The 19,361-nt window shown below is 43.6% G+C and overlaps 1 protein-coding gene across 1 annotated transcript in view; it reads right to left on the reverse strand.

Annotated features, from left to right (window-relative positions):
* Positions 1-19,361, reverse strand: part of ZNF292 (zinc finger protein 292) — an 80,661-nt gene that overhangs the window by 9,869 nt on the left and 51,431 nt on the right. The window contains exons 5-7 of the mRNA XM_073589619.1: positions 13,690-13,892; positions 4,516-4,652; positions 4,076-4,217 (exon numbers count right to left, since the gene is read on the reverse strand). Coding sequence (XP_073445720.1) covers positions 4,076-4,217; positions 4,516-4,652; positions 13,690-13,892 — 482 coding nt within the window. The remainder of the gene's footprint in view (positions 1-4,075; positions 4,218-4,515; positions 4,653-13,689; positions 13,893-19,361) is intronic.

The raw sequence follows: 19,361 nt of genomic DNA on the forward strand, positions 1-19,361 counted from the left end.
GTCAAATTCTGACAGCGGTATTTCACACACAGGCATGGGGGTTTGTCATTCCTCACTCCCATCGGTGGGTCTGTCGATGGGTTGTCATGTCAACAGGTGTTTGCTGATGACCCCTGTGCCTGTCATTAACTCCTGTCTGACAATGGGTGTAAATTTACGCTGATGTCGGATTCCCTCCCTGTGATGTGAGTTCCGGTGGTAAGCCCACATCTTTCCCGGCACATGTCTGCTGTTTTGAGCAGCTGACATGTTCCCACAACAGCCGCTGGTGGATGGCTATTAACCCATTAAATGCAACAGTCAACCGCTGACAGCGGCATTTAACATGCGCTTCCGGCAATTGTTCCGGAAATCCCACCCACCAGTGACACGGGTCACTGATGGGTTGGTTGGCATAACAACCAGAGGTCCCCTGCAGATCTCTATGGTTGTCACTGCCTGATTGCTGTGAGCAAGTGAGTAATTCTGTTACATACAGGAGATCTGATCATCACCTGCATGTAGCAGAGGCGATCGGGTTATGGCAGCTTCTAGTCTCCCATGGAGACTATTGAAGCATGCCAAAAGTAAAAAAAAAAAAAAAGTTGCCGCGTTCATTCAGAATCACCAGATCCATCAATAAAAAAAGGATTAACCTGATCGCTAAATGGCATAGCGAGAAAACAAGTAAAAAAAAGCCAGAATTACGCTTTTTTGTTGCCATGACATTGCATTAAAAATGCATTAACAAGCGATCAAAAGATCATATCTGCATCATAATGGTACCATTAAAAACGTCAGCTCGGCGGGCAAAAAAATAAGCCCTCACCCAACCCGAGATCACGAAAAACGGAGACGCTACGGGTAACGGAAGATGACGCTATTAATTTTTTTTTTAACAAAGTTTGGAATTTTTTTTCGCCACTTAGATAAAAAAAAGAACCTAGACATGTTAGATGTCTATGAACTCGTAATGTCCTGGAGAATCATAATGGCAGGTCAGTTTTGGCATTTAGTGAACCTAGTAAAAAAGCAAAACAAAAAACAAGCGTGGGATGGCACTTTTTTTTGCAATTTCACCGCACTTGGAATTTTTTCCCGTTTTCTAGTACATGACATGGTAAAACCAATTGTGTCGTTCAAAAGTACAACTCGTCCCGCAAAAAAACAAGACCTCACATGGTCATTTTTACCAAAAAGTTATGGGGCTTTGGGAAAAATGGGAGAAAAAATGAAAATGCAAAACCAAAAATACCTCTCGTCATTAAGGGGTTAAGATACTCCTGTGGCTGGTGTTCAAAGGAGATCGTGATTTTCTCTAGACATAGCAGTACACTGCTATGTACAGCACACATGATCAGACAATCACAGCTTTAATTCCCTTAAAGGGACTAAAAAAAAACAAAAACCGGTTAAGTTCTTAATAATGTTAAAAAAGAAAAAGAAAAAAACACACAAAAAGTTCAAATCACCCCTATTTTGCTCCACTAAAAATAAAAATCGAAAAATTCTAAAAAACATTTGGTCCTGCTCAGCTTGTAAGTCTGATCTATCAAAATACTAACAAGAAAAGATCAAAATGACAGAATTAATTTTTTTGGCCGCAGCAACACTGAAATAAAGTGCAACCAAGAGGTGATGAAAACCTTATATATCCCAAAATGGTATAAGTAAAAACGTCAGTCCAATGGTATTGTTCAAAAGTACAACTCGTCCTGCAAAAAAACAAGCCCTCACAGGGCCATTTTGACCAGAAAATAAAAAAGTTAATCCTCTGGGAAAAAGGGGAGCAAAAAAAAAAAAAAAAAAAAAAAAATAATTCAAAAAGGAAAATACCTCTGGCAATGAAGGGGTTAAATACCACTGTCAAATCTCTGATAACAGCACTAGGAGTGTGGCTTTCATGCCCAAGATTCCCAGTCCCGGTGTGAATAAATCATAAGCGACTGCGGGGCGGGATCTGTGGCCGTGCGATATGAAGGCCAGGATGTGATCTGAGAGCACGGGCACGTCAGGCAGCGCTAACTGCGCATGCCCACAAAACTATAGTACAGCGCAGGCGCCAGCATTTCAAAAGAACACTGAGGAAGCGGCGCCAAATACGAAATGACTGATGGATGCGAGGCGTCTGTGAGAGGGGAAAAACCTGCCCCCTGTCAAAATTCAGGTATTTTTGAACAATTTTAAAAACGATTATTTATGCGGTGGAAGGGACGCTAAGTAACAGAGCCACCTTGACAGAATGCAGCATTAGTGCTGCACAAGGTGGCTCTTTTACTTAAAACCGCCTGGGGGGGGGGTGACAGGTTCCCTTTAAGAAAAAGGAATTTACAAGGGGTTGTCCACTACTTTGACAATCCCGTTTCACTCACCTGTTTCCCCCTTGTAAAATAATAATGCCTATAAGTCACCTACGATTCAGTTACAGCAGTGTCAGCACTGGCATGAATATGACATCACACATATCTGGAAGAAGTGAGCGCTGCTGCTCCTTTCTCACTTCCTCTGGAAGTACGTGATTCGTTAGAAAGTGGGTAGAGTGATCCAAACACTGATTGGCAGCAAAAATCGAGTGATGTTATTATGCCCAGGAGAGTCACTGCAGACACTTGAGGGACAGCGCCAGAACTGGATATGAAGTATAGGTTTTATTTCACAAGATAGAAACATAGGAATTGAGAACGGGGTAACACAAGTAGTGGACAATCCCCTTACTTACATCTAGGAGGCTGGCTTCCTCCTCGTTATGCTAGAAAGCATACATAAACTTTCAATTATAGGTAGAGAGATATATGTATATATCACTCTACCTGTAACCTGTATCCTTAAACATTTTGCAGATCAAAGGAGGTCTGGGTCTAAGACCCAAGCTTAAACTTAAATACTGGAGATGCGCTCATTTCAGGAGGGAGAAGTTCTCAGGGCGATGTATTTGGTCAATAGAAAGTTAAAAAAAAAAAAGCGAATTAAAAAAATAGATCCTAAATCAAACACCAATCAGTATGCAATAAAGCCAAGATAGTGCTGTGTTTTGAGAGTAGTGGCGCATCACTGGACTTTTGTCTATTTTTTTTTTTATCTGAAACAATCTTAAAGGCGTATTCCCATCTCCAAGATCCTACCCCAATATGTAGTAGGTGCAATAATAATATTATTATCAAATACCTTCAATAAGCATGGCTACGACCACTGATATAGTGACAGTTAGCAAGTTGTTAGTGGTCGTAACCATGGATCCCTAAGGTACTGCAATGCCTGCACATGAGGAAAAAGACATAGCGAATCAGAAGAACTATATTACATTTCTAATTGGAAGAATTTGCTATTATTTTTACACCTACTACATACAGGGATAGGATCTTGGTGATGGGAATAAACCTTTAGCATGTGAAACTTATTGTACGAGATATGTGCATCGAAAAAAATTGCTTACAGAAATGGTATAAACATATGTATTCAGTATTAAAGGGTTCTTCTCAAATGGTCCTTTGAAAAGCTCACAACATTGCAGTCTCTACTTTCGGTCAGGCTGGGCACTTCTATATGCGTGACAGTTCTAGTGAGTAGCAGAACTGTAGTATTAGTAGAACTATAAAGCTCAGCACAGGGTCTGCTATGACAAATTCAGCTCTCAGAGATTGGTTTTGAAGTAAACACTGATGTCACTGTATTTGCAGTGCAGAAATAAAAGTGCAACTGAACATGCACATCGTTCAGGACAGTGAGAGTCATGAGGAAGAATGCCAGGGATTGATTGTTATTACATGAGACTGATAACAGCAACTTGGTCGGGAGCTGAGAGGGAGGGAGGAAGGGAAGGGATGAAGGGAGGAAGAGTTGTGTGGTGAGCAGAAAGGGGCTATATAAAAATCTGGCAGGAGGCTGGAGAAGTGGTTGGAAAGATAGGTGTTAACTTCCTGGAATACAACTACTGAATATATTTGGCAAGGTTTTGGTGGTTGATCTCCTTGGAAACAAGCTGTACACTATGCAAGATATAACCTCTCATATCACACTGAAAGCAGACAAAAAAATAGAAGTAAATTGCAAACCGGTTTGTTCATTTTTACTTAGGTGGCTTTCTTAGAAGGCTTACCTCTGACTGAATAACCTTAATGAGAAAGAAGATGTGATACACAGTTTTCGTTAGCTGAGACAGCTGGCGACATATTTCCAAATATACTTGTATAGATGGTTCAACTCTTCTCTGCAGCTTACTCCAGAACAGCGTCAATTCCCTGTGAACAAATATATGCATAAACATAAGCAGCAGTAGCTAGCCATATACGTGGAAAGAGAGAAAACAGAGGGTAAGGAAGGATTTTCCTTGATATCTGCCTTGTACTGCAGTATGGTCGGTTTGACCCCAAAACACACATGACAGTAATTAAACACGGCATAAATGTTTGGCCAATGGGTTGTCCTGATCATTAATCTCAATGTTAGGGTTTACAGTAACTCATTTGTAGAAAACTCCAAAATGAACGTCATTCTTAGTAAGACCTAAGACTTATCTTACATTTTCTACATACTTACCAGGCACAATACATTTCCCCAAATTGGAGCTGGCGGGACAGAAAAGCTGCACACAGGATAAGTGATGTTTTTTCATCACCTTCAGACTCCAGATTGCATATCATTTCCAATGCATCCTTGCAATCTACTTTGGCAATCTAAAAAACAAGGCACGATTTAAGTAGTGCAGACTGATAATCACGCAATAGGACAATAAAACATAAATCCTGTGTGTATTTGTCTGGTACACCTCTTTATATGATTGGTCATGCTCTCTGCATTAACAACTATTCTATAAAATTGAATTTTAGTTCCTTATAACAGTGCAACTCAGAACTAAATAGCAAAAAAGTATGTAATACAATATATAATTTAAAAAAAAAAATTGCATAGTTACCAAATATGCTCATTTAGCAAGGACAAAAGAATACAGCCATTTATTTTTGTATAAAGATGAATTAAGACCTTTGTATATCACATTTACAGACTATAATCTTCATATTAACATAAGAATGTTAGATGTTAAGTCCAGGGCAGGAAACCTGCTGTCAGTCCTGAAGTCGCAGTCCGTGCTAGGACACCGATATATGGCATCATGAACTTGACGTTATTGGAAATATTCTTACAGCTCTCAATACTGGAAGGAATTTTAATTATACTGCTTGTTGCCCAAGTTACAGGCCGCCAATAGAGTCTACCAGAGGATAAAATATATATTATATATATATTAACACACATACATACACATACAGACCAAAAGTTTGGACACACCTTCTCAAAGTGTTTTCTTTATTTTCATGACTATGAATATTGTAGATTCACTCTGAAGGTATCAAAACTATGAACTAACACATGTGGAATTATATAATTAACAAAAAAGTGTGAACCAACTGAAAATACGGGTATTACATACCTGGTAATGTGTTTTTTCATGAGACATGACGGCTCCACGAGAGAGAGGGGATCCGCAAAATGAGGACAGGAAACCTTCAAGATAAAAGGGGCGGCTCCTCTCTCCACATCAGTTGTTTTACAGAGCACGAGAGGAACTCCGCTGGTTAGTGTACATATATAATACATCCTTTACACTACTAAATTTCCAACCCCCAAGGGAGTGTGTAATGTTAATAATGCCTCCCCCACTAATGATGTGATCAGTCGGGAGGGAATATAAGGGTGCCGTCATATCTCATGAAAAAACACATTACCAGGTATGTAATACCCGTGTTTTTCCATTCTACATGACGGCACCACGAGAGTTACAGAGATTTGTATTCTCTTAGGGAGGGATCACTGCTTGTAACCCTCTTCTCCCGAATGTGAGATCAGAGGTAGCAATAGGTCTAACCTATAATATCTGACAAAGGTAGACGGAGCGGACCAAGAGGTCGCCTTACAGATTTGGTCTGTGGGAGCGTCTGCTCTCTCCGTCCAGGGCGTCGTCATGGCCCTCGTGGAGTGGGCTTTTATACCTTCTGGAATAGCCCTGCCTGTACTGCTATATGCTGGCATAATGGCCATTTTCACTCATCTAGCTATAGTATGTTTAGAGGCTTTTAAAGGCCCTTCCTTGCCCCTTGGAATGAGACAAATAAGGCCCCCTGTTTCTTCCAAGGTCTCGTTACCTCTAAATACTACAGGAGACATCTCCTCATCTCTAGTCAATTGAGTCTCTCCTCCTTCTGGTAGTAAACGGGCCTTTACACATAGCGATATCGCTAAAGCGTCACCGATTTTGTGACGCAGCAGCGATATCGCTATGTGTGATACTTACTTCCGACCGGCTCCCCCGCTATCTGTAGCTGATTGCGCGAGATCGTCCAGTTCCATTTCTCGTCGGGCGCTTCCTGCTGGCGCCGACGAGCGACGCGTGGACGCAGGCGGGAGGACGTCAGGATCGCCGGGTTTGAAAGGTAAGTAACGACCGCTGCTGCATCGCTGTGAGATCTGCCTGTGTGACAGCTCACTAGCGACTATTTAGCGATGCACCAGCGATCCTGACCGGGTCATATCGTTGTCGGGATCGCTGGTGCATCGCTAAGTGTAAAGGGGCCTTTAGGGTCAGGACAAAAGAGATGATAAGATTATCTCCTGAGCCCTATGGAATTTTGATACCACCTTTGGAAGATATGCAGGATCTAATTTTTACACAACTCTATCGTCTATGGCCTGAGTGTAGGGAGGGTCTTGTTGATAATGTGAGTAAATCCTCCACCTACTGGCCGACATGAGCACCATTAATAAGGCTGTTTAATGTTAGAATCCTTATCTAATGTTGTGTTTAGTGGTTCAAACGGACTTTCTGTCTAAGGTGATAGGACTAAACTTAGATCCCAAGGAGGAGGAGTAGAGGACGGGACAGAGTAAGCTTAGTACAGGCCCGGATAAACCTGGTCACCCACCTATTGTTTGCCAGGTCGCAGTTGAATAAGGCTGCCAGGGCTGAGATGTGTACTTTTAGGGTACTGACAGTTAACCCCAATCATAAACCTTTCTACAGAAATTCCAGTATTGCCACCATCAGGACTTTCCCTTCCTGTATTTGGCCTGAGGTAGATAAGAATTTTTTACGTATCCTCCTACAATTTTTTGTAGTCACTGGTTTTTTGCTACTGAGTAAGGTGGATATTAACGCTGCTGAGAATCCCTCTTAGTAGTGACCTTTTAAATTTTAGGCTGTCAACTGCAGCCTGGATCTCGAGGGTGATTGAAGAGGCCTAGACCTCTGCCACTGACATCACTGTCAGCCAGAAGGACCATGGTCTTTTTGGTCAAAGGGGGCTATCATAATCACTCTGGCTCTGTCCTCCCTGATCTTCCTCAAAACCGCTGGTATGAGGCATATTGGAGGGAAGGTGTACGGAAGACCTGATTTCCACTCCATCCTGAAGGAGACTACTGCCAATGGTCCGTCTGCTGGACTTAGGGAGCAGAATTTCCGAACCTTTCTGTTGGCTTTTTTGAGGCGGAGAGATCTATACTGGGTTTTTCCCACATGTGCATTATCCGTTGAAAAATGGATTCTTTTAGGTACCATTCTCCTTGCCTCAAGTGGTTCCTGCTCAGACAGTCTGCCTTCAGGTTGTCTATACCTCAGATATGCATCCAATAATGAGAGGAACTGGTGCTCTGCCAGAGTTATGATCCGGCCTCAAATTGCCTAGCGGAGGCCCTTTGACCAGAGCAGTCACCTTCCGCCTAAAAGGACCGGTGACTATCGGTCATCAAAGACTAAGAACGGGTGTCTCCCTGGTGGTTTACACATGCAACCACTGTTTGGTTGTCTAATTGAACTCTCACATGGTGTCCTCTTTAAGTGTGATACCAATTCCTTTAGTGTTTTTTCGATTTGTTAGAAGTTCTTAATCGTTCGAGGATAGATTTCTTTCCTTCTTGGTCTAGGGATCCTGGAGCCATAATGTGTCTAGTCTAGGTGGGCTTTCCACCCCCAAGTACTGGCATCCGTTGTGACCACCTTGGAGGTTGTGTGTGTGTGTGTAGGGTACTCCTCTTGGAGATGACTATCTGTAACCACCACCTGAGTGTCTGGAGGGTGAGCTTTTGCTCTAACCGTCCCTGACATTCCCAGTTGTTCTGCAGCACACACCCTTACAGTTCCCTTGTGTGGAACTGGACCCATTTCACTGCTGTTATGAAGGAGGTGAGGGCCCCCCAATACAGACATGGTCCTTCACAGAGCCATTCCTGGCTCTTTTTTCCGGTTCCAGTTTGGATCATTTTGAGGTTCAACTGCCACCCCAGTGTCTGTAGTTTTTCCATCACTATTCTGACTTGTTCTCGACGGTAAGGGAGACTTCTTCCCACTATCAAGTTGTCCAGATACAGTATGGTATCACCACAGTATCTTTTCTCTGAGGTGCGCTGTGACTTCTGCAATTAAACTTTGTGAAAACTTGAGGACTATTGCTACTCCAAAGGGAAGAGCCCCGTATTGAAAGTGATGCCACTGAGACCTCATCTTGACTGCCACTCTGTGGTATTTGCGGCCTTATTGCCGGCTAGAATGTGGAGATAAGAGTTCTTGAGGCCCAGGACTGCTATATAACTCTGAGGAAGGAGGAGTTCCACTGCTGACCTTATCGTCTCCACCTTGGAAGACGGGATTATCAGATACCTGTTTGAGGTCTTTTCTAATTTATAGTTGTCCTCCAGGAAATATCTGGGGTGTTTTTCTTTTTTGAAATAGGGGGGGGGGGGGGGGGGAGTAAACTTCTATCCTTCTACTGAAATCTCTTCCAGGGCATGTAGAAGCCTCTCCCACTTTTGGATCGCTAGTCAGAGTTGTTTCTGCCTTGATCCATATCTCCTGGATTTCCACCTTCCTGTTGGCTTCCATTCTGAAAGGAGCGCCAAAAAGACGTGAAATAGCTTCTTTTTTTTGTCGGCATTTCTTAATACGTCATCTAATGTCTGTCCAAAAACAGGAAATTTTCTTCACATGGCAAGGAGCAGAGTTACATCTTTGCCTGTGTGACCTCTCGCCAGCATTTAAGCCATACTACTTGGCGTCCCACATTAACCAAAGCTGCTGATTTTGCTGCTAGCCTTGCTGAATCCTGCTGAAATCTCAGCTAGGAATACTGCCGCTGCTCTCGTGGCCGGTATTGCCTTTAGGAACCGCCAACTGGCGAATGCACTCATGCTCGGCCTAGCAGGGCCAGTGGCAGTTAGTGCCCAGCCGAGGCCTCCCAGGCTGTTTTAAGACAATTATCTGTCGTTCTTACAGGGAACCTGAATCCTCAAAGAGCAGGGAGGACTTTCTGGCGACTTTTGAGATCGCTACATCAATCTTTTGGAGCGCTATCACAGGATGAGGATCTCTTCCTCAAGGGGGTACCTCCTTTTCAGGGAATTATGTGTGACTTCTTCTTCTGATTTTCCCCATTCCCTTTACTGAGTCCTTGCCACTGTTAGCTTAATAGGGAAGGCTCTACATTTTCCTTATAGCAAGCTGTCGAACATGAGTTCTATGGCTTTCGCATCTACCAGCCCCATGGTAGGCCGGACTGCTTTAATAAGCTTGTCCGTACTGTAGCTTCCAATAGGAACGTAGCTTTCATATCTGAGCTACCTTCTCAGTAGCGAGATTTAACCAAGTCCTCCTCTGATCCTTATGGAGTCCTCCTGAGAGATCAATGAGGGGCTGGCCTATCTCTTGCTTTACCATCTGTGTGTTGACTGCAAGGTCCTTCCTGACTTACAGACTTCTGACTGTATCATGGATCTCAGGCTCTATTTTATTAATACAGGCCTGACAACTTCTTATTCCTAAGGGTTTTTTTTACTAAGGAATATTCCTTATTCCTAGCCTTTGATTTACCCCTTTTCTAGGGACCTCAAAGCTCTACCCCACCAATGAATGTAAAAAGAGGGGAGAGAGGAGACAAGAGAGAGAGAGAGAGAGAGAGAGAGAGAGAGAGAGAGAGAGAGAGAGAGAGAGAGAGAGAGAGAGAGAGAGAGAGAGAGAGAGAGAGAAAGAGAACAGACATTATCGTACTGGACATTCTCGAAGCTCACTTACCACTCCGACGTTTCACAGGACGGGTACCAAATCTGGAGGCTGACTGGTCTGTACACATGACTCCCATCGGGACTGTGGACCCCTCCTTTTAAACACCATGATGATCCTCCCGTACGCTGCCCGAGCGGCTTCCACTGTAGATATGGCGCGTCTGGCTCCTCTCATCTGAGTGAGACCGCCACTCCTGCACCTTCTGGCGCGGCTGTAAGTGCTCTGGCGAAAAAGGCTCTCAATCTTAAGATAGCTGCTGCCGCTTTCAGATGAGAACAGTCACATTCAACCTAGAAAGGTTGGTGACCCCTGCCAGCACTTCTGTCAGCATTACCCCATTTTTTTTTTTGAACACCTGGATGATCCTGCACCTGCTGGCCACTTGCGCTTCCTGGATGTACCCCCATGCATGCGCATTACAGCTGGCCTATGCGTGCACACGGCAACTACATCTGGTGCGTGCTGTATTATCTAGTGACCAGATTACTACCCGGTTGTATCCGGCCTGGGGATAATGTTCTCCATACCTGTGCCGGATTTTACCTGGAAAGAGCGATCACGCCCTTCAGTGCACACTCCTTCCAGGTGGCACTTCTGTTCCCCGGCTTGCGCGCACCACCAGTAACCATTACTGGTGTGTGCTGAACTCCTGGTAGTGCGTGTGATCGGATCGCGCCGGCCTTTCCCCCCGGGGTGCGCACTCCCTTTCCTATGCTCGGGGAGTCTCTATGGCCAGTTCCTGGCGCGTCCTCTATCCCGCGTTCGTCACTTCCGGTGCGCGCCCAGCTCCCGGTTTTTTTTTTTTCCCCCTGGCGTTCTTCTACCCAACCGCCATGACACCCGGTAGCGCCGCGCCCTCCATACCTGGACCTGTGCAGAGGGGGCGACAACACTGCACCAACCCTGGCTACCATGCCGCCTGGTCACCGCCACCTCCTCCATACCTGCCGGATTTTACCTGGAGGGAGCGATCATGCGGCTGACCATATTCATGCAGGTGCTGCTTCTTCTTCCATGGCCCAAACGGTGACCGGCGTCCTGGGCTCGACAGGGAGGGATCCTGAAAGGGCCTCCGAGGAGTCTTACCTTTGCCCGGGCACCGATGTGTCTCACGGGCTACATGGCGTCAACAGGGAGGGAGCACAAAAGTGGCCTCCGTGGACTTCCATGGGGACTGTTGGCATCTGGGAGGGTACACCCAATGTGGTCTCCTAGGCTCTAACTTCACCCGGGCAAATTTCCTCACGGGCTGTGGCCATGCACTCGCTCAGGGGGGGCATAGGAATATATGGCCCCAGAGGCAACTACCGGTATCTGGTGACGGGTGTAGCAGACCAGTGGCCTGCCAGTAATCACCTGACCCAGGTATCCTCTTCTTTTCTTCTTTCTTCAAGAATCTTCCAAGAGGTTTTCATCTTGAATGTTCCCCATCGAGGACAGGAAACCAACTGATGCGGAGAGAGGAGCCGCCCCTTTTATCTTGAAGGTTTCCTTTCCTCACTGGGAGGATCTCCTCTCTCTCGTGGTGCCGTCATGTAGAATGGAAAAATATGTCTTATATTCTAGGTTCTTCAAAGTAGCCACCTTTTGCTTTGATTACTGCTTTGCACACTCTTGGCATTCTCTTGATGAGCTTCAAGAGGTAATCACTGGAAATGGTCTTCCAACAGTCCTGAAGGTGTTCCCAGAGATGCTTAGCACTTATTGGCCCTTTTGCCTTCACTCTGCGGTCCAGCTCACCCCAAACCATCTCGATTGGGTTCAGGTCTGGTGACTGTGGAGGCCAGGTCATCTGGCGTAGCACCCCATCACTCTCCTTCTTGGTCAAATAGCCCTTACACAGCCTGGAGGTGTGTTTGGGGTCATTGTTCTGTTGAAAAATAAATGATGGTCCAACTAAACACAAACCGGATGGAATAGCATGCCGCTGCAAGATGCTGTGGTAGCCATGCTGGCTCAGTATGCCTTCAATTTTGAATAAATCCCCAACAGTGTCACCAGCAAAGCACTCCCACACCATCACACCACCTCCTCCATGCTTCACGGATGGAACCAGGCATGTAGAATCCATCTGTTCACCTTTTCTGCTTCGCACAAAGACATGGTGGTTGGAACCAAAGATCTCAAATTTGGACTCATCAGACCAAAGCACAGATTTCCACTGGTCTAATGTCCATTCCTTGTGTTCTTTAGCCCAAACAAGTCTCTTCTGCTTGTTGCCTGTCCTTGGCAGTGGTTTCCTAGCAGCTATTTTACCATGAAGGTCTGCTGCACAAATTCTCCTCTTAACAGTTGTTGTAGAGATGTGTCTGCTGCTAGAACTCTGCGTGGCATTGACATGGTCTCTAATCTGAGCTGCTGTTAACCTGCGATTTCTGAGGCTGGTGACTCGGATTAACTTATCCTCCACAGCAGAGGTGACTCTTGGACTTCCTTTCCTGGGGCGGTCCTCATGTGAGCCAGTTTCTTTGCAGCACTTGATGGTTTTTGCCACTGCACTTGGGGACGCTTTCAAAGTTTTCCCAATTTTTCGGACTGACTGACCTTCATTTCTTAAAGTAATGATGGCCACTCGTTTTTCTTTACTTAGCAGATTTTTTCTTGCCATAATACAAATTCTAACAGTCTATTCAGTACGACTATCAGCTGTGTATCCACCAGACTTCTGCACAACACAACTGATGGTCCCAACCCCATTTATAAGGCAAGAAATCCCACTTATTAAACCTGAACAGGGCACACCAGTGAAGTGAAAACCATTTCCAGTGACTACCTCTTGAAGCTCATCAAGAGAATGCCAAGAGTGTGCAAAGCAGTAATGAAAGCAAAAGGTGGCTACTTTGAAGAACCTAGAATATAAGACATATTTTCAGTTGTTTCACACTTTTTTGTTAATTATATAGTTTCACATGTGTTAATTCATAGTTTTGATGCCTTCAGAGTGAATCCACAATTTTCATAGTCATGAAAGTAAAAAAAAAAAAAAAAATAATCTTTGAATGAGAAAGTGTCTAAACTTTTGGTCTGTACTGTGTGTGTATGTATATATATATATATATATATACATATATATACACATTTATATATATTTGTGTGTGTGTGTATATATTTATACACACACACACACACACACACACACACACACACCTCTGACAGACATCACAAATGTGACATTTTAGTGGAAAAAAGGAAATTATTTCAATCGTCATACAATTCTGTGGCTTGCCTGAGGGGTTAAAATAATTCTCAGTACACCCCTAAATGAATGCCTTGAGATGTGTAGTTTCCAAAATGAGGTAACTTGTGTTTTTTTTTTGTTTTTTTTTAAAGTTTTGACACCTCCAAGGCTCTTCAAATGCGACATTGTGTTCACAATTGATTTAAGCCAAAAAAAAATGTGCTACAAAACACCTCACACATGAGACAGCTGCTTTTCTACTGGAGGAAGCTGATGGGCCTTTATGGTCACGCCAAGCACAGCCTTGTACATGTATGATCACCTGGACGTACTGATGAATTAATTTGCAGCAATATCTAGGTAAATAGGATGTACTGCTGCGTCCAATGTCAAAAGGGGTTTAAGTGTACCCATGTTTTAAATGTTTGTATGAATGTCTTCTAAAATAAAGTATGTTTAATTAAACTGTTTAATCATCACTAACCTCCTCAATAAGCTTTATATTTGGTGAGGCTGCACACAGGCATTTCAGGTAGAGCTGCTTGAAGTGTCCTTTCCTGCTCATTTCTTGGTGATCTGAACAGATCTTTGCCAAGCATGTTGCTGCTGCCACCTTGCTGAGTTTCAGAAGACGCTTAATTCTCATTTCCAGTAGCAATGGGCCCTCAGAGTGAAGAAACTGTTCGGCTGTGGAAAAGTGAGGCAAAAATTAGGTACGATACCCCCATTTATTGGGAACATGGATAATGTAAAAGGATGTGATGGCAAATTTAATTTTATTATGCAGTATTTAAAGTGAAATGTAAAAAACACTCAAAAAAGATCAATTTAAAAGGGAAAAGATGAGAAGTAAATTTAAAGTTGTTACTAATTAGTGTACATTACATACATGATCTAGTTAAAAAATGAAAACGGGTCCAAGTCCCTTATAAGTGTTGATTCTCAGAGAGGAAAAAAAACCAGACTGATGGCAACATTATTGTATTAAAGGTGCTATGCAGAGTATACAAGTTTTTGTTTTGTACTTTATAAAAACTTGGGCAAGGTTCCCATTTTTGGACTGTTCATTTTGTTTATATACAGTGGCATGTAAAAGTGTGGGCACCCCTGATCAATATTACTGTTATTTGCACATTTTATTTTTACCTTAGGTTCATCTCGTTAAATCACCACTCCACATTTTTTTTTCCAGCGCTGCAGTGGCGCTTTAAATGTAAGCCCCCTGCCCCCAGTTACATACTCACTGTTTGGCGTCTTCACGGTTTTCCGGTAGCAACATTTTGTGACAGTAGCTTCTGACTGTCCAGAAGTTAAGTCACAAGCTCTCAATACAAGTCAATGAGAGCCAGAATAAGGCTCTCAGACTTGTATTGAAAAATGACCTCCGTGAAGAGTCATGAAACACTGGAGCAGCTTGGTAGGTCGCTTTTCACTGGAGAATGAGGGGAGCAGCAGTGAAAACAGATGAAATTACCAGAAAGTGAGTATCAGACAGGGAGCAGGAGAACTGTATTTAAAGCACCACTCCAGCAATGCAATAATAAAAAGAAATAAACGTTGGTTTTGGTGCTTTAAATGGTCACAGTATGAAAACACAAGTATGCACTGCACACTCTGGCTCAAATGTTAATAATGGTTTAGAGAGTAAATAAGTTAAGTATTGATAGGAGAGGGGGTAACTTATTCCTTCAGAATTTGGAGGGGGTGAATGCTATCCAGACCCAATGCCTTGTCTACAAGAATATATTCAAATGAAATCTGTCATGCCCTGCAATGCATATAACCTATTAATGTGGGCATACAAGTGATAGAAATGTTACACTAGTCCTACCTGTACACCTCATATTTTCAGTATTATTTAGAAATCATATTTTATTTCTGTATCCTAATGATTTTTTCCAGTCTCTAGGGCATGCAGTGCCTCGAAGAAATCTCTGCCTCCTGGCTTCATTATCATACCCCCCCCATCATCGTCACAGTGCTTTGTGATGTGTACTGTTGGCCCTGGAATAACACGCCTGCAATGGAGCGATACAGAACCTATTCCATCCTTCTATGAGCATTGGCTTCAGTGTTCCTCTGTGCAGGCGTGCGCGGTGATACGGTGCTATCCCCAATTACTTCTGCCCTGCATAGTTAAGAACCATACAGTTACTGATGCCCCTGTCACCCATGTATTCATGGTGGGGAGAGCACCTTATCGGAAGTAGCAGCGACTCACTGGCACCTGCGCAGAACGCTGAAGCCAATGCCCATAGCGACGCAAAATAGGTATTGTGTAATTGCGCTATTGCATGGAGCAGGCGTTGGATATTGGGGTCACCATTATACGTCACAGGGGCACTGACGCTGATGGGAGGGGGGGTTGGTATGATAACGAAGACAGGAGGCAGAGACTTCTCCCAGGCACCGCCCGCCACGCAGTGTGGGAAAAAAAAAAAATCAATATCATACAGAAATAAAATGTAATTTCTCAAAAACAACACATATGAGGCATACAGGTAGGACTAGTCTAACATTTCTATCACCTATATGCCCAAATTAAATTGGTTATATATGTCCCAAGGGGTGGCAGATTCCCTTTAAAGCATTTCTTCATGGCTTAATCAAGTGACATCTAATGGATAATTTTCTTTATCCCTTAGGCTATGTGCCCACGTAGCGTTTTAAACCGGACGCTCAAAACCGGACTCCTTCCCAGAAAACGCGCGTTTTTTTCCCCCCGCACGATTTTACCGCGATTATGTTCGCGTTTTTGCCGCGATTGTCGCGTGCGAAATTCAAGCACTTTCCAAGCATCGCTTGGAAAGTGATTGACAGGTTGGTCACACTCATCAAACATAGTGTTTGACAAGTGTGACCAGCTTTTTACTATTGAGGCTGCCTATGCGGCATCAATAGTAAAAGATAGAATGTTAAAAATGATTAAAAAAAATTAAAAATCTAGGTATATTTACCTTCCGACGTCCCGCGCAGTCTCAGCGACGCTCCCGTTCCCAGCGATGCCTTGTGAGACCTGTGATGACGTTGGTCTCGCGTTGCTATAGTGATCTCACGAGACCACTAGAGTAACGCGAGACTACGTCATCACAGGACCTTGCCGCAAGGCATTACTAGGAACGCTGAGACCCGGGAAGGCTGCTCGTGACGCCGGAAGGTAAATATACCACGATTTTTTATTTTTTATTCTTTTTTTTACAGGGGTATGGTACCCAGGGTCTGGAGGACAGTCTCCTCTCCTCCACACCGTGGGTACCATCCGCACATGAGACGCTTAACTTTGCGCATGGTGAGCATAGCCTGAAGTAAGCGGTTCTCATGCATTCCTATGGGTGCGGAATCGCAGCAATTCTTTGCGATTCCGCAAAAAAAATGAGCATGCTGCGTTTTATTCCGCGATGCAATTCCGCCACGGAAAAAAGCGCAGCATTAGCACAGCATGTGCGGAATGCCATAGGAATGCATGGGGTGCGTTCTGTACGAGTTTTTTAAATGTTTTCGCAGCGTTTTCTCGACGAAAATCGCAGCAAAAACGCTTAAAAATCAAATCGTGGGCACACAGCCTTAAGGTATGTGCCCACAATCAGGAATAGCAACATTGTAAAAAAGTATTTTTGTAAACATCTCTTGTCAACTGTGCCTGTGAGCTGTGCTATCGCTGACCACTTACTCGGCTTCACGTGACCCCAGGTTGTAGCCGCTGCTGATGTCACGTCAAGTACCAGAATGCCTTGCATCACCCAGGCGTGACCCAGAATGTCTTGCATTACCCCTCCTGGTTGACTGTGCTGTGGGTAGAGTTTCGCCACATCACAGCCCAGTATCCAATGCACACTTGGGGCTAATAAAAGTAGAGGAGAGGAATAGCGCACTGGATACTGGGCTGTGATGTGCGGTGATACTACACCCACAACCCAGTCAATCAGGGGTCACGTCTGGGTGATGCAATGCATTCTGGAAAGTGACATCGGCGGCTGCTGCAGCCGGGGTCACCTGATGCCGAGTTAGCAGTCAGCGATAGTGCTGCTCACAGGCACAGATGACAAGAGGCTTTTACAAAAGTACTTCCTTACAAGGTTTAAATCGGTGTGGGAATTACACAATGCAGTGGACAACCTCTTTAATAGGTTGAGCTTTTTCTTAGGCCTCTTTCACACTTCAGTTTTTTGCATCAGGAGAGAGAGAGAGAGAGAGAGAGAGAGAGAGAGAGAGAGAGAGAGAGAGAGAGAGAGAGAGAGAGAGAGAGAGAGAGAGAGAGAGAGAGAGAGAGAGAGAGAGAGAGAGAGAGAGAGAGATGTCCGGCACCCAGAAGAATTTCGGGTTAAATTAGTGTCTGGAGGATCCGCCAGAAAAAAAAACGTTGCAAGCTCCGTTTTCAAATCTTTGAGGATGGTGACGGACAGCAACTTTTGGCGGATCCGCAAAAAAAAACGGATGCAACGGACGGCAATCCGTCAGTAATGGAAGTCAATGGGGAAAAAAACGGATCCTCAAAAGAAAATTGAGGATCCGTTTTTTTCAAAACCTGGCGGATTGTGACTGATTGTAAAAAACTGAAGTGTGAAAGAGGCCTTATCCTGCTCCTCCTATACACAGATTACTTCACTTGGCCCACAATTCATTGTTGGTTTCTCCTACTGTCTGGCGTACTTTTCATTTTGATCTATTTTATTATTTATTATGCATTGCTTATATAGCGCTATAATATTCTGCAGCGCATTACAGACATTATCACAGTCTCCATTGGTGCTCACAATCTAAATTCTCTATCTGTATGTCTATGGAGTGTGGGAGGAAACAGGAGAAAACAGAAGAAACCAACAAAAACATGGACGAAACTCCTTGCAGATGTTGTCCTTGGTGGGATTTGAACCCAGGACCACAGCGCTGCAAGGCAACACTCCTAACCACTGAACCACCATCCTTTTTTAATGGCTTTGCTATATACAACTCATTCGCCATAAGATTTGTACCATATTTTAATAATCTCTTTTATTTATTTATTTTTTTTTTATAAAGGGTACTATCAGGGGGAAAACAACCTATTGTTTTAATCATTTATTTAAAAAAAAAAAAAAAGTAACCAAGACCCTGCTCCCCCTCCCCTCATAATGACCTTTGCACACGTTCATTAGACATTTCAATAGGATAGGGTCAGGTTTCGGCTATTGTGGCTAATGCATGTGTTTTACTTCTTGAACAAAAGGAGAGCTTAAAAAGCACCAGTGCGAAAATTGAAAAATTGATATTTTTTTAGTTTTAATACAGATTAGGCAAATTAAATAAAATGGGGTATTAAAAAAATACATTGGATAAAACAAGATTTAATCAATAGGTATTTTTTTTTAAGGTAGCTTGCCTTAAAGGGGTGGTCTGATTTCAGGAAGCAGGCCCCATACAATTTAAACTGCACAAAATAAACTCTGCAGGTACTGTGTGCTGCACTGGCAAAAATAAGTATTCTTTGCCAGCATTAAATGCTTTTATTCCACAGCACCGTGTCTTGTTGATTCTGGTCAAAATATCCTGAAGAATTTTATTCCACAGCCATGGGGCAGCACTCCTCCTCACTCCTCCTTGCTACAACTGAGTGTTAACACACTCCACCGTCTCGCCACCACCCCACATAGAGCGACCGCTCTGACCCTGGCTAACCTAAAGGCATAAGTGACCATTACCTAATTCAGGACAGCCCTTAGTTCAGAACTACTACAGGCATACTCGCTGTCCCTATTTTGATCATAAGGACCACATCCTTCATGAACCACTACATTGTTCAAGGCGACTTATGTGATCAAGGTCTTGAATGACCGAAACGTCATTCTGTCGCAATCACTATAAGAGCACTTGTTTTCAATAAATTTCACTAATAAGCAAATACTCCTTAAGTATATGTGTGCAATGATTCTAATAGAGATTTATGTGGGACTCATGAGCCTCCTTCACTAGCACCATACATACCCCCGTACCTATCGTGTGCTAGCCATTGAATCTCATACTTGAAGTTTGCTATAGGGCATTTGGATTATCCAGAAGAGTATTGGGAGAATGTCATATGGTCTGATGAAACCAAGGTAAAACTGTCTGATAGAAACAAAACTCGTCATGTTTGGAGGAGACAAAATGCTGAGTTGCATCCAAAGAACGCCCTACCTA

This window comes from Dendrobates tinctorius, unplaced genomic scaffold (assembly GCF_039654945.1).
Source record: "Dendrobates tinctorius isolate UK_male_01 unplaced genomic scaffold, ASM3965494v1 ptg000111l, whole genome shotgun sequence".
Taxonomy (NCBI): Eukaryota; Metazoa; Chordata; class Amphibia; order Anura; family Dendrobatidae; genus Dendrobates; species Dendrobates tinctorius.